Source organism: Rhipicephalus microplus, chromosome 9 (genome assembly GCF_043290135.1).
Source record: "Rhipicephalus microplus isolate Deutch F79 chromosome 9, USDA_Rmic, whole genome shotgun sequence".
Classification (NCBI taxonomy): domain Eukaryota; kingdom Metazoa; phylum Arthropoda; class Arachnida; order Ixodida; family Ixodidae; genus Rhipicephalus; species Rhipicephalus microplus.
In genome coordinates, this window is record NC_134708.1 from 45,410,885 (window position 1) to 45,426,968 (window position 16,084).

Here is a 16,084-nt window from a genome sequence, read left to right on the forward strand (position 1 = left end):
TTGTTAAATTAGAGACAATACCAAAAGTGCACATGCGTGTAATACATGCGTATAGCTGTATGGAAGGTGACTTGCAGTTTTAAATGCTCTCTGACACGACGTCGTCCCCGAGTTTTAAGTTTATGAACGGAGAACTTGCTGTCTGTGGCTGCACTTATCAAACATTAGAATCAGTAGGACGTCTGAATGCCCTTTGAATTCCAAGTGTTCTGGTGTTGTTTTACAAGGCAAGACTGACGGCGTGCATGTATATTTTTCTGGCGAGTGAATATCGCATTTGGTGCATGTTTATCGAGGAATTCGCAAACGTAGAGAGCAATCTTCCATACCGTGATTGTTCGTGTTACAGGTTTCCAAAAGCCTGCGCTGCGTTCTGCCTGGGAACGTGCTGTTCGAAGAAATAGTTGGAATGCTACGGACGGTGACCACCTCTGTTTTTTTTTTTTTTACTTCGAAGAATGCTGCTTCGACAGAACGGGCCAGACAACCAGACTGTGGCCTGGCAGTGCACCTTCGATTTTTGCTGCTTTCCAAGTGCATCTGCGAAAACCTGTTACTTTCTACCACCTTAATGCAGCTTCAATAGAATATATACTATAGTAATAAGAATAAGTAATTGCGTCTAAAACAAGATGAGACACGTACCTTTGAGATCCATTCTATCTTGCTGACGAAACCGAAACCAAAACTTCTATAGACGAAGTTGCCAAAATGAGTAAGTGGTGTTATATAAACATCGAGCTACATCGTTTCTAGGCTCGGAAGGCTGCGCTTGCCATGGCAACACACATCGCCAACGGAAGTTGATAAATAGTAAGCATGACAAACGCCGCTGCAATTGTTCCTATAAACGGTTCATTTGGGGTACGTCTCCTGGAGTTTGTCGGTTGCACGCGACAGTGGTACTTCGGTTTTTGTTCCGCCTGTGAATTGGTCAGAATTCGATAACTGTAGAAAAGTTACTGGTGACTCCGAGTTTACTTCACTGCCTGTCTTTTCTAACTTTAGCTTTAATAATTTCAATATATATATATATATATATATATATATATATATATATATATATATATATATATATATATATATATATATATATATATATATATATATATATATATATATATATATATATATATATATATATATATATATATATATATATATATATATATATATATATATATATATATATTGTAACAGCGAGCTGTGATAAGATGGTTTTATTTACAGGAGGTGAACGATGGTCGTTTGCGGCAGCACACTGCGATCGTGCCAAGACTCTTCGTCTTCCTCTGCTTCTCCTCTCTACCCTTTTCTAGTCTGTTACACTCCCCCGCAAGCAGACGAAGCCCGTAGGGCGAGTTATGATGCACAAGGAGGGTGGAAAGGTTTCAGGCGAGCCACGTGAGTGAGCTGCGTTCTGCTTGATCGTCGACCATTGGACAAAAGACGAGCTATTACGTAAGTGAGGTGGCTTAGACGCTCCAAAACTACAAATGGGCCCGAATATCGTGACAGAAGCTTTTGACACAATCCACGCTTGCGTTGCGGTGTCCAAAGTAACACCAAGTCACCTTTTTCGAATAAAACCGGTTCGTGACGGTCGTCATATCGTTCCTTCGACGACGTTGAGAGGCCAGAGTACGAAGACGAGCGATTCGACGGGCTTCTTCCGCGAGGCACAGGGTGTTTGATACAGAGTCGTCATTGTGTAGAATGAAGGGTAAGAAAGTGTCTAGAGGGCTTAGTGGCAACCTTGCGTACAACAGATAAAATGGGCTGAAGTTCGTTGTTTCATGTTTTGCCGTGTTGTACGCGTACGTGATAAAAGGCAGCACTTCATCCCAATTTTTATGATTGGAAGAAACGTACATGGCAAGCATGTTGGTCTGCGTTCTGTTTGTCCGTTCAACGAGGCCATTCGTCTGTGGGTGATACGGTGTGGAATGACGGAACTGTGTCGTGCACATGCGTAGTAATTCTTCAACGGCATCGGCAGTGAACTGGCGGCCACGGTCGCTGATAATAACACGCGGTGGGCCTTGGCGAAGGACCGCGGAGTGAAGCAAGAAGTCCGCCACGGATGCCGCGGTAGAAGAGGGAATAGCTGCGGTTTCGGCATACCGCGTAAGATGATCGACGCAGACGATTATCCAACGCTTCTTATTGTTAGATAACGGAAATGGACCCATAATGTCAATTCCTACTTGTTCAAAAGGTGTGCTGGGTGGTGTTAATGGCTGAAGGGGACCTGGTGTAGCGGTGGCCGGGCGCTTGTGACGTTGGCACGTCTCGCAGCTAGCGACGTAACGCTTCGTTGTTTCGTACATCTTGGGCCAGTAAAAGCGTTCCTGCGTGCGGTTCAGCGTTCTAATGAAGCCGAAGTGACCGGACGTCGCATCGTCATGCATGGCACGTAGAACTTCGGAGCGAAGGCTCTCGGGGACAACTAGAAGAAAACGTGCTCCAGGTCTAGAGTAGTTAGTTTTATAGAGCAACTTGTCTCGGACCGTAAAGCGACCGCTGTGTTGGGAGGCACGTGCGGCGGCAAAAAGAGGATCCAAGTTGAGATCGTTGCGTTGTTCTCTCTGGAAATCAGCCGCGTTGGGGAACGTGCTTGTAACAGCAGCAAGGCAGTCGTCAAAATTCTCAGCATCGCAGTCAGTAGTCGCAAGAGGAATCCGGGAGAAGCAGTCTGCGTCAGCGTGACGACGGCCACTCTTGTACGACACCGTAAAGTCGTATTCCTGAAGTCGCAGCGCCCAGCGTGCGAGGCGGCCAGAGGGGTCACGCAAACCGACCAGCCAGCATAACGAATGGTGATCGGTAATTATCTTAAATGGCCTCCCGTAAAGATAACAACGAAACTTCTGTACAGCGCAAACAGCTGCCAGACATTCCTGTTCCGTAACTGTGTAATTGCGTTCTGATTTGCTCAGGCAACGGCTGGCATATGCCACGACATGCCCTGCGCCATTGTGACGTTGTACAAGCACCGCGCCTACACTGATACCACTAGCGTCCGTGTGGACCTCAGTCGGGCAAGATGGATCGATGTGACGCAACAGTGGTGCTGACGTTAGTACAAACTTAAGTTGTGAGAATACGGCGTCACACTTTGGTGTGCAGTTGAAGGTTGCATCCTGTCGCAAGACGTTTGTCAGCGGATACACGATCTCCGCAAATCGTGGAACAAAACGACGAAAATATGAGCATAGGCCGACAAATGAGCGAAGTTCTCGTGCGGACTGCGGTGATTTAAAAGAGCTCACTGCTTCTATCTTGCGAGGATCGGGTCTGACGCCATCCTTGTCGACCAAGTGCCCCAGCACGAGAGTTTGACGTTCGCCAAAGCGACATTTTTTAGAATTCAGAACCAGCCCGGCTTTTTCGATGCAGTCGAGAACAAGACTGAGACGGTTGTTATGTTCCTCAAACGTGCGGCCAAAGATCACAACATCGTCAAGGTAGCACATGCATATCTCCCATTTTAGACCACGTAATACTGTGTCCATAAATCTTTCAAAGGTGGCTGGAGCATTACAAAGGCCAAAAGGCATGACATTAAATTCAAATAAGCCATCCGGAGTTATGAAAGCAGTCTTTTCTTTGTCGCTGGGTTCCATAGGTATTTGCCAATAACCTGACCGTAAATCAAGCGTTGAAAAATAGGAAGCGGCATGCAAGCAATCTATGACGTCATCAATCCGTGGTAAGGGATATACATCTTTCTTCGTCACAGTGTTTAGACGCCTGTAATCTACGCAGAATCTCCAGGAACCATCCTTTTTCCTGACAAGAATTACCGGGGCTGCCCACGGGCTGGACGACTCTTGCACGACCCCTTTGTTCATCATGTCCTTTACTTGTTCGGTGATAACTTTGCGCTCAGAGGATGACACTCGGTAAGGCTTTTGGCGGATGGGGTGTGCAGAGCCAGTGTCTATTCTGTGACGAGTGCGGAACGAGGGTAACTGAAGGGGTGCATCTCTATGTTTGAAGTCGAAAGCAGCAACATGCCGGGAAAGGACCTGCACCAGCGCTTGCCGTTCCGTCGTACTGAGAGTCTTGCTGATCATAGTGAGCATTAGATCTTCATTATGGCGAATATCACAAGCAGAGGAAGAGGTGGGGAGGTCCGTAGCTATTGCTGCTATCGAGTTGCATGAGGCTTCATCAAAGAGAGCTATCTTCATCCCGCGAGGAAGCACAACCGGCGTGGCAGAACAGTTCAGCGCCCACAATGTTGCTACTCCTTTCGTCATGCACACAACAGAACAAGGCACAAGTATGTCCTTCTTCAAACAATTCTTGCGCAGAGGCCCCACTACGAGGTCAACACAAGCATCATCAACCGCTGTGGAAGAGACTTGAACGGGTGTCAGGCACCAAGATGGTGCTATCACTTCATCAATCACACTAAGTGTGTTCCTGTCTTCGCCACGGTAGTCTTCTTCGGAAAGCGACGGTGGAAACAAATTGTTTAGTGATATTTCCCCACTACCACAGTCAACGGAAGCACCGCATTGTTCCAGGAAATCGATACCAAGAATGACATCGTGCGAACAACGAGATAAAACCAGAAATTCCGATACAAATACTTTTCCAGCCAATGAAACACTGACAGCACATACACCAAGAGGATTAAGCCACTCGCCACCTACACCACGAAAGGTGATTGTATCGTCCCATGAAAACATAACTTTGCGACCTAAGCGGTTTCTGAAGGCGAGGCTCATCACAGACACAGTCGCCCCAGTGTCAACTAACGCCATCGTCGGTATTCCATCAATCAACACATTCACTTTGTTTTTGATCATAACAATAGGCAGAGGTATATCTTGAAAAGACCGTCCGGCGACCTCACCTCCATTGGCCGCGGATGCTAGTTTCCCGGCGGCGGAGAAGAACGACGCAGAGAAGACGGCGAGCGACGAGAACGGTTGGATGGTGGTGTCAAACTCCGCTCGGATGCTGGCGAATCATTGCGTCTGGTCTCGCACAAAAAACGGTCCCTTGGAAGCAAGTCCGTTGTCCGCTGGTCATATGAAGCACCGGGTCTTGGTGGCGAAGACATGGCTGGTGTCCTTCGTGATTGGCGCCGTTGTTGGCGGCAATACCGAGCAATATGCCCAGTGAAACCACAGTTGTAGCACACGGGAGGGTCACGGTTTATACTATCTTGAATGGAACGAATCCTGGGCCGCTGCTGTCGGTGAGGAAGTTCGTTATCACGCAAAGAACGGGTTTCTGCCACTCTCTGGAATTCATTGTATCCGTCGTAAGTCACATCTTGGTAGTAGGGTTGGTACTGTCCTTGCCGCAGCGGGACGTAGTCCGGCTGAGAACCCTGAGTATAAGAATGTGGCTGTGCTCGTCGTGATCGTGCGTCATAGGCAGGGCTTCTATCGTATAGACGTGGCTGATACTGAGGTGTGGCATCAGAATCCTCAAAGCCCTCCGCCACTCGGTGCGAGGAGAATGAAGCAACGTTTCGCTCGAACTCTGGTGGCTGATAGGGAGGATGAGTGCTTGGGCGGTTTGCCACTTGCGCGTACAGGCCGAGTTCTTCACGTACGATCTGCCGGATTGTTGTTGCAAGATCAAGTGCCTGGTTGCTGTCTATGCTCGCGATGGTCGTCACATTGGGCAGCCTGCCGAACTTTGGCGTGATGCGCCTCGTCTTTAGTTGCTCAAAATTGCGGCAATGACGAATGAGATCGGTGACAGATGTCAAGGTGTCTTTCGCGATGAGGAAACTGTAAACATCCTCGGCGATTCCTTTTAGAATGTGCCCGACTTTGTCTTCCTCAGACATTCCGGAGTCAATGGTCCTACATAGCTTTATGACTTCCTCAATGTAGGTCGTGCAAGTTTCACCTGGCACTTGAGCGCGTTGCATTAGCGTCTGTTCTGCTCTTTTTTTTATCGTTGTTGGGTCGCCGAAACGCTCTTTGATTTCAGAAACAAATCTGTCCCACGTCGTTAGCGTTTCCTCCCGATTCTCGTACCACATTAATGCAGTATCGGTCAGAAAGAACACGACGTACAAAAGCTGAGAAGCGGCATCCCATTTGTTAGCGGCGCTCACCCGTTTGTAATGGATGAGCCAAGCCTCGACGTCTTCATCTGGTCTGCCGGCAAAGGGACGAGCATCTCTCAGTTGTGGAGCCGACCTGGTCGGCGCAGGAGTCCAGAGGGGTCGGTGTTCATTTGCGTTGTGGGACATGTCCAGCCCAGATGGATTCGGTGGAAGTCCAGCAATGCGACGGCTCCGTCGAAGAACTTGCGGTTCACCTTCCGTCTTCGGGTGTCGATTACCCAGCACGTCCACCACAACTGTAACAGCGAGCTGTGATAAGATGGTTTTATTTACAGGAGGTGAACGATGGTCGTTTGCGGCAGCACACTGCGATCGTGCCAAGACTCTTCGTCTTCCTCTGCTTCTCCTCTCTACCCTTTTCTAGTCTGTTACAATATATTGTCTGGTAATCTGCCGACACACCTAAGCACATATATAAAAGAGGCCAGAAAATGTCACGTATTTGCAAGCACATTTCTTAAAACCCCAATACCGAACCTTTTGTATCCCTACAACCCTTTTGTATCCCAATAGCGCCAGCAAGCTCGATATGCGAAGCATCCCTCGACAACAGATTGATCTGAAAGCGTGCAGCTGACAATGGGTGCATGAAATAATTTGTTTATTAAACAAGGAGATGTATTTATTTGCTGGTGTAACCTAAAATTGGTTTCCATCTCGTTTTTTTTTTTTTTTATCGTGGAACTGCATACCGACGCATGCAACGCGCGTATTCCTTTGCGGTCTATGGTGGTTCGACCCTGTTTTTCCTCTAGCAATATGGCTGCTGGCGGCTTCACTTGCTCTTGTTCGTGGTGGTATAATTCTAGTACACTATAGTGGCGGCCAGGATTACCACTCCAGAGGATCTCCTTGCCTGACACTCGAAAAGCAGCAGCCCATTGGCATCGATTGCGTTTCTTGTTCAAATCTTCCGCAGTTAGCTGCTGTACTTTTTGTCGATCGCATTGCGAAGCTCCGTTTCAATTCTGCTTTGATATATCAATGCGAGCTTGTGAGTCAGACTTCAGGGGCCGCTACGACGAAGCGAACGTGTCTAGAAGCTGTGAACCACCTTTCTCCGTGCTGTGAACCATGTCAGCTGCTGTGCTTCATCGACCTCCGTCTGCGCAGCCTCCAGCGTGAAAATTCAACGCCGGCAAATCGCGCGAAGACCGCCTACGAAGACGGAGTAATCTTGCACAATGTGGGCGTCTTCGCCGTTGAGTGAAAATGCGCTGTTTTGCATCTGAACATGGCCCTTTTCTTTTGTATGCGCTACAGTTTTTGTCATTTCATAAACTATTTCTACTTATACAGCTAATGAGATGCACACCTTGTGAATGTTTGAGATTGTTGTGAAATTCGCTAAAAATATCTTTACTGCTAAAGTTTGTAGCACAGATCACCGCATAAGTTCTACTTGTTTCTGCTCGAAATGAGTCTGCTGCAATATATGCTCATAAATTCAATACATAGTAGAGTCAAGTGAATCTTCAGTACATATATGCATTTGTACATTTTTCGTAAGTTTGCAGTGATGCATACTACATTTGCATGAACTATATAGTCCATGCAGTTGGGGAATTACCTAGCTTTGTCCTCTGAAGAACGTCACTAAAACGAATTCATCGGAATGCCATACACAAGACAAATTCACAAAAACAGCAGGGCTATGTCCACACTACCTTTCTTATTCTGTGTTCCCGTATACATTCTTTTTAGTCATGCATCATAAATCCGTTCACGCTTCTACCAGAGTAATCAGAACTTTTTTTTTCTTACAACCCAACTGCAGCCTCCAAGGAACTGCTCATATCAGTGTACGCTTGGATACCTCACAACTCAGAACCTACCTCAAGTCAGCGGAGAATGTGTCATCACTGAAAGCAAGCTCATGAGCCAAAATCCTCGCAAGGTATGGTTGAAGACACCTTATTTATTGAACATAATTTGTTCAACCATTTATGTTTTACCCTGCTCATTTTTTTTTTTTTCTTCTCAGAAAACTAGACTAAAGAGAGACTATTGATTTTCAAGTTACCCACGTCCATTCGTAAGAAGCTATACAGTTGCCATAGTGACAACCCTATGCGCCATCAATATGCCAGCTGGACAAACGGAAGCCTTTTACTGAAAAACAGTGAAAGCGTACGGTATGTTCAATCTGTACAAAGTTGGGTGCACAGATTGTTGTTTCTTTCTTTATGAATTACTGAGTTTACAGGAAATTGTAGGCTTCAAAACTCTTTAACAGTGCTTGTCATGGGCTGCACATACTGTACTTCACTCTACGTGTCAAATTTGCATAGAGTATCACATATAACTAGGTAACGAATGGGCTTGTAGTAGTGCATATTTAGAAGCACTTCTTTTTCACATTTTGTATAGATTGCTGTGAATGTAAAGACTGTTGCAAGACAGTGGTAGGTACAGCTATAGTAGTGTTCAAACAGTTACTGATACCGCATGCATGTTGGGATCTAAAAAAAAAACCGCGCAAGAACTCAAGCCTTCATTAAGCAAGACATGTTTTGCAGAGGTAGCAATCACAGAGCCAAACCATCAGAGTAAAATACCTAAAAGAGTAAGGAAGAACGAGAATGGGTAGATCGCATTCGGCAAGCACTTTCAAATCATGAATGATAATCTGTCACTAACCCTCAAGAAGAAGGTATATAACTGCTGGGTCTTGCCCGCACTTACCTACGGAGCAGAAACCTGGAGACTTGCAAAAAGGGTTCAGCTTAAATTGAGGACGATGCAGCGAGCGATGGAAAAGAAAATAATACGTGTAACCTTACGACACTAGAAGAGAGCAGAGTGGATCAGGGAACAAATCGGTGTTAAGGATATTGTAGTTGAAATCAAGAAGAAGAAATGGACATGGGCTGGGCACGTAGCACGCAGGCTGAATAACCGCTGGTCCTTAAGGGTAACGATTGAACTCACAGAGAAGGAAAATGCGTGAAGTGAGTATGGAAGGTTAGGTGGGCCAGTGATATTAAAAAGTGTGTACGTATAACGTGGCAGCAGGAAGCACAGGACCAAGTTGATTAACCTATCATGGGAGAGGCCTTTGTCCTGCAGTGGGTGTAATCAGGCTGATGGTACGCCAAAAACAAGCACCGACATGCACTCAAGCAGTGAGCCTTAGTGTTTAAATGTATGTCAATATTTGTGCTTCGAAACATGTTTGTTTGCATGACAGAGTTAACGCAATCAAAATTAGATGTAATCAGTAATTTGCATTTGCTTGCATTTATTCCAGTGTGACTCCATGACCACCATTCCTAGCTTGTCCAAGGGCTCTAGTTCAGCGTCCTAAATCTCATCTGCTGAGAAATGCTGCTGTTCAGTTGTTTTCCTCCTCTAGTTAATTTATTTTGGTTTGTTTTTGCAATATTTTGTGATCACTCTGGACAGACATGTGCGAGCACCAACGAAAACAAGGGGCTCCCAGTTTGAATTAGCTGTTGTGGAGACCAATGTGTTCAAATTGTCGAGAGATTTCCCCGAACAGAAATACATAGGTCTGTGCGCTTTTACTTAACCGAGTTCGAATAACGACCTTTTACTGTAATATTATTTGTTCTATGTAAAATACCTGATGCACAATTAGGGATTTTTAAAGGTATGTTAATTTTTAACACAACAATGACTGAGTGCACTCAGTAGGTATAGTCAAAGTTGGCCAGTGTTTGTATATGTTGATAATTCGAAAGTCTACTAACAGCTATTTCCTCAATAATGGTGTGATATATGTAGCCAAAAGGACTAGTTTTGTATGATACCCGTGTTAAGAGTGAGGCAGACAGTTAGAAAGTAGTGAAGAATAAAAATGTGAATTCAGCTTTTGCGGTTGTTCATTATTTGAGCAGTGTAAAAAAAAAACTCATTTATTCATCTGTCAATGCAAAGCATAAAACCTTTGAAGATCATTCAAAAAATAAGGGCCATTTGGTTACAAGCAAGTAAATATTCATTAGCAGAAGTTTTTATTGGTGGGCTTAGTTTAGCAAAAACCTACTTCACTTTTCTACATAATCACTGCTAACTTCTTAGTGCTTCTCGTACTGTTGCAGTAGTTTCTTTAGTCAAACCGAATAAAAGATTGCCGCTTGGTAATTGACCCTGTTGTAAACGGTGATCGTGAATTTCTCACTGTCTTCTAATCGTACCCAGAGCCACTGTTTCGAGTGAAAGAAGAAATAATCTCACAGTGCTGGCACAGCACAGTAGGGCGAGCAATTAGTGTTCCCTACTAAAATATTTGATCTTCCCATTGGTTCTGATTGTGGTGCAAGGATGCATGTTGTCATGTAGGAAGCCGATTCCTGATGAGAATTTATGACGTCATCAATGTTTATCGTACTTATTACTGTGGTGAGTGTTTCACAGTATATGTCAGCTGTAAATGTGGCCCACATTTAATGAAATTAACCACTAAAAATTCCCTTTTTGATTTGGAAAATGGTAGCCATTTTTTAACTGGAGTAAGACAATTGCTTGAATTTTTTTCGGCTTTTGTGAAAAGGAGTGGTGGCACCACTGTGTTGTTTCTGCAATTGCGTACACTTTGAAGTGTCGTCACTTGTGCAAACAGTGTGCGAAAACAAATCATCCCTGTTTTCTCGGTAGCAGTCCAGAAACGCTCATCCACCTAATGTCTTTTAGTGTTTGAGTTGGTCGGTAAGCATTTTTGGAACCTAGCTTTGTTATATCTGGGCATATGGGCTACAATTGTACAAATTGTAGCGAGGCCAACAAGGAGAACTTTGTTTTACAGACGAGTAACTGTTAGTCCTCAATCTATTGCAATAGCCTGTCCACTTGAACAGTTTGGTTGGTCTGAATGCTTGGCGTGGTGCTCCACTCTTATTTGTATGCATTTGTGCAGCCATTTCAGAAGTCTTAACGCCGTGTTACGACACTTGTTTTACTCCTCACAGTTGATCCATGAACTGTGCACAACTCCTCGTAAATTGGAAAAGCTCGTGATTCTTTTCATGAAAAATTGTAAATACAGTGTGCAACCCACAACAGGTGGGAGAAACAATATTCGCCAACATTGTTGTCTGCGTTCCCCGTCAAGCAGATGACTACTGAGCCAGAACAATCACTTCAGTACTTTCGCTGAGAAGTAGCAGATTGTGCTGTGCACATAACTCTTCAGTCTGACATGCAAATACTTAAAGACTAGGAAATGGCCCTTACTTTGTGAATAAACATCATAGAACATTTCATTATGCAGATTTGACTGCAATGATTATTCACTGCCTATTTTTTTAACATTGCTATTATGACTTCCAGCACTTCTTAGCTGTCTATAGTGTTATTGGTGTTCCATATGTCCCTATTGTATGTGTACATGTCATGTGCCGTGTACTGCAAGTGCTATCCACTGGTGCATGATTTTTTTTTTACGAATGAGTGCTTCTGGGAGCACCAACAGGCATCCTCTATCTCGTGTGTCAGCTGATCTACAGTAGGCGAGCGAGGGCAAGGGTAGCTAATTCCCTTAACTTGTAATCCGTGACAACTTTCACAAGAATGTTGACTTGCTGAAATGTTTGACTCGGGCTTTCACTATTCGCCAACTGTTACTCAATTAAAGTGCCTGTCACTGAAACCCATTTATCTCTTTTGGAACGTAAACCAAGTTTCCTTTTCAACATGATCCTGTAAATGGTGTTTTCCCAGGATGCACTTGCTTACCACAACTGGAACTTGATCTAGTTACTCGTAAAAAGACCGGACGCACAAGTAAGAACATGGATTCTAAACAATATATCAAGAACAAGGTTATATGCAGGGATACCGAGCACAACAGCGTGGGGTCAATTCTTTTTATTCAACACGATGTGCTTCTCACCAATTTGTTGTCAAATATCATAATGCGGCTGAGGCTAATCGTACTGACACTGCACTTTTTTGAGAGCATGTGTGGTGAGAAAGACAATGGGCAGCACAGTACCAAGTACTGTGCAAGGGGGTACGGGCGACGGAATGGCATTGTTGGCAGGCCTGTTCCAGGCACGGCCGTTCGAGTAAGTTGAAGGCACGCTAGTTCAAGGCGTGGCGCTTTGTGAAAAACGCATTAAATTCACCATTTTCTGCAAGTTTCTGTCGGAAATGAAGGCTGTGTCTACGAGTTTTAGCACCCAATGTTTTAGTTTGCTTAAAACATTGAAGCCAAATATTTTGTTTAGCATACTTAATAAATTAACGCTCGTTTTGAGTGCAAACATTGTAAGACTCATGATATTTGTGCCCTTGCCAACAGAAACTAATTGATTCGCTCAGTGCTGTGTTTGTATGTACATGGACATATTATGTTGATGTTGAAGGCGGGTACAATAAATGTCATCGCATGTCTAAGATTTAACATGAACTTTGTTTATTTTCCACACAACCTCAACTTTGTTACCCCCCCGCTGACAAGCCAATTTTTTTTTTTTTCGGGAAAGGTGGCAGCTCTACTCGGGGTGCAACTTGAAGAGAGTGAGAAATTCAATATCACCGTTCGCAACAGGTTCAATTACGAGGTTGCGATTTTTTATGCAGATTGACTGAAAACGCTACTGTGACAACATAGAAAGTGTTAAAAAGTTAGAAGAGATTCCTTTGAAAAGTGAAGTAGGTTTTCGCTAAACTAAGCCCACCAATAAAAACATTCGCTGATGAATATTTCCTTGTTTGGAACCAAATGGCTTTTACTTTTTGAATTACTTTCAAAGATTTTATGCTTTAGATTGACAGACGAATAAATGAGTTTTTTTTTTTGTGCCATTGGTGCATAGTCATCAAAGACACTGCTCAAACGAAGGATGGTGGCAGAAGCTGAATTCACATTTTGACTGGGAATTCATATTCCAATGACTGGGCAGTCTGAGCAACCTCAGATGACAAAGGGGAAGTAATCACAATAACTTATCAGTTCTAATATTATCATCTTTTCACCTATGCAGATGTGTTCTTTCTTAGCTGACGTGCTATCACCACAAATGCAGCTCATTCAACCCTGAAATGGTTTTGATAATTTTTTGCAGAGTCACGTAGTCATTCTGATCAATAACAGATTAAGTGCTCTGCATAACTTGTGTAGATTGTGTAGACTGCATAACTTGTGTAGACTCAAATTTGGAAAGCGAATTGCTATAGTTCACACTGCACTGCTATACAGAGTTTTCAACTGCCCTGGCTTTGTGATAATTGTGTTTGTTTCTTCCTCCGTGGCATTGAGGTATCAATCGATCTGGTTGTCTACATACAGTGGCTAAATACATTGTTATGACCCACTGTAATAAACCATTGTAACAATATAGTGTCATACAGCGATCAAGAGAATAATAAAGCAGGCTTTCTATACTCTGTGGCATCTTGCCTGAGGATTGCTGAAGATGCAGGTTAGCTGTGACCGCTCTATAATGAAGTTAAAAGAAAAAGCACTGCTTTGGACGATCCTATGTTGTAATTAACAATTGCTACCTTGACACCAAGGTGCTTTCCTTAACTTACTGTTAGACTAATTCACACAAATTTCGTGGTAATATTTAATAATGTAATTGCGTGCTTTTCAAAATTTTTCTTCTCACATACCAACTAGGACTAAGAATACAGGCCACGAGGACAGCTGGCCTATATACTGTGATAGAGACGTTATTTCATTGTTTTCAAGGTTTACTTTATGGCTTTCCTACAAGAACAGTATGCAACGGGCACATGAAACAGAGGTCAAGCACTAATATACGCTGTACAATGTTGTACTTTGTAGTGCCAGTCACATTGCTCAAAGTTGCATAGCATTTTAGCAGTTGACACTCCTTTGTGTACAATACACTGAACGTCAAGAAAATGGGGGCCACACATCTATCTTCGCCACCCTGGTTTAAACATGCTCTGCCAGGATGTAAGCTCTGCATGTTTATAAACGGGAACAACTGAGCATGTGGCCTGGAATTCGCGGCAACTGCTGACAGCACCATCAACTGACAGCCGGGCAAACCACATCCGCTTTTTGTGTCTTGAGTGAGAAAGCAAAATAATTTGTTGTGCTTTTTGCACAGGCATTGCTACATTAAAATCACACTTCAGTCTCGCAGTGAGCAAAATCAACAAAAGCAGGCGTGCTTCCTCTTACTGGCAATTTGTGGTACTGTAGGCGGCTACAGCAGAACAGAGGCTGTGTGCTCTCATGTTCCCTATCGTAAAAATTGACAAAGTGCAATTATTCTGTGAATACCTGCTTCAGTGTGATAGCGCACCTAAAGTTTCATCGAGGTGATGCGCCATAGCACTGTCCATCTGCCTTTCACACTGTACTATAGGGCTGAAGGAAGAAACCGAAACTGCTCAATGAAGGGCGAAGACAAAAAAGAGGAGCGCTCACACTGTCGGCAAAAAAGCGCGTGCCGATGTTCGAGGCTGAGCGACATTTGAGGCAGTTCACAGCTAGGTGTCTGGTATGGAGAACTCGTTGACGTCCTTGGGGTGCTGTTCTATTCCTGGAATACGGCTGGGTGACTTGCACCAAAAGCTGGCTGACGTCCTGTCGTTCCAGCTGCTGCCCCTGACTGCTGGGCAATCAACAACTAGGCCTGCAGGCCCGCTGGGTCACTGGCTCAGGGATGACTCAGAGTGCCACGGTTCCCGCCGCCATCAAAAGTGGCTGCAAATCCCGATTTGCTGTGAGCTGCTTTTCCTTTTACTGTTCCAAGTAGCTGGCATGACCGTGGTGTACTGTCTGAGCTACCAAGCTACTACTACAGTACTCAGTACTGCCGCGGGTGCGGAAAACAGCCGTGTCATGGCGTGGGCTGGCTCACGCTGACGACATCAGAGGCGCATCGTTCCAAGTTATTGGCGTCCAGCAAGCCACAAACTAAACATGGCGAGAAACTTCCAATTCATACGTGCATTTAGCACAGCACTGCACATGACAGACTGATTTAGTCACAGTTACTTAATATTTACACTTTTGCCGGTGAATATGTTTTTTTTGATGGTGTGTGTGTGCGTACACTTGTTCGATTGAGTTCCTTGGCTAGTGGTCCTAGGTCAAAGACTGGGTATTACATCACAATCCAAGTAACTGCTACTAATTCCTTTCACTTGACATGATTGGCCCTGCAATAGCTTCCCAACTACTTATGGAATGCAAAATTTATTGCTTGAGTAATATTGAAAGTTTGGTGAGTTGGTGATAGTTCATGATTACTTGTGAAGCAGCGCACGTAGACAACGTACAGAAGGTGTCCTATTAGTTTCTTTTGTGTCTTGTCTACGTGTACTGCTTCACAAGTAGACATGATTTATTGCTTCAAATCAACTGCCAGAAGTATGTTTCGTATGTGTAAGGTCCGAGTGGGTTGCAGCAAGTTGTTCCATGTATTGACTGCTTTCTCTCTTCTTTCATTCCGTCAAGCACTCTAAAGGCTACAGGGATAGTGACAACAAAAGGTTTTTCGAAAAGTTTTATCAGCATGTATAATGATCTTAAGCACTTTCCTTCCTTTTTTCTTCTTTAAGTCCATTAACTCTCTTTCAGTGTGATCACAGGCTGAATTCTAGTGTTATTTTACTACCGTAAAGCGTGGCGGGAGTATGTAGTGGCTGGTTTACTTGCACACCACAGTAATGTTCAAATCAGCCAATGGCAGTGCCTCTTCATTCATGAAAAATTCGAGCCAATGTATTGTGGAATTTTCCTAGAGCCGAGTGAATGATCTATAGCTAAGGTGTCTTTGAAATATAATTGAAAATTCTTCGCCACGTGCATTGCTGTAACATTTGGCTTACATGTTCTCATAAGCACTGACTACTGGTTAATAGTGTTCTCTCACCATGTTCGCAAAGTGTTGCAGGGTACCTACAATGACATATGTCAAATGAAATCCCAAGCTGAACCTGCAAAAATGTGTTTCTGATAGGTGTTCTAGTTTGGCATCTTACACATAGGGGCTTTGGTGCACTATATAGATAAGTAGGTATGGAAGGTTT

At 44.1% G+C, this 16,084-nt stretch overlaps 1 protein-coding gene across 1 annotated transcript in view; it reads left to right on the forward strand.

Annotated features, from left to right (window-relative positions):
- The first annotated feature begins 1,199 nt into the window (after nt 1–1,199).
- Nucleotides 1,200–16,084, forward strand: part of LOC142771706 (uncharacterized) — a 35,478-nt gene continuing 20,593 nt past the window's right edge. The window contains exons 1-4 of the mRNA XM_075873528.1: nt 1,200–1,461; nt 7,881–8,000; nt 8,088–8,238; nt 14,413–14,772. Coding sequence (XP_075729643.1) covers nt 14,550–14,772 — 223 coding nt within the window. The 5' untranslated portion in view covers nt 1,200–1,461; nt 7,881–8,000; nt 8,088–8,238; nt 14,413–14,549. The remainder of the gene's footprint in view (nt 1,462–7,880; nt 8,001–8,087; nt 8,239–14,412; nt 14,773–16,084) is intronic.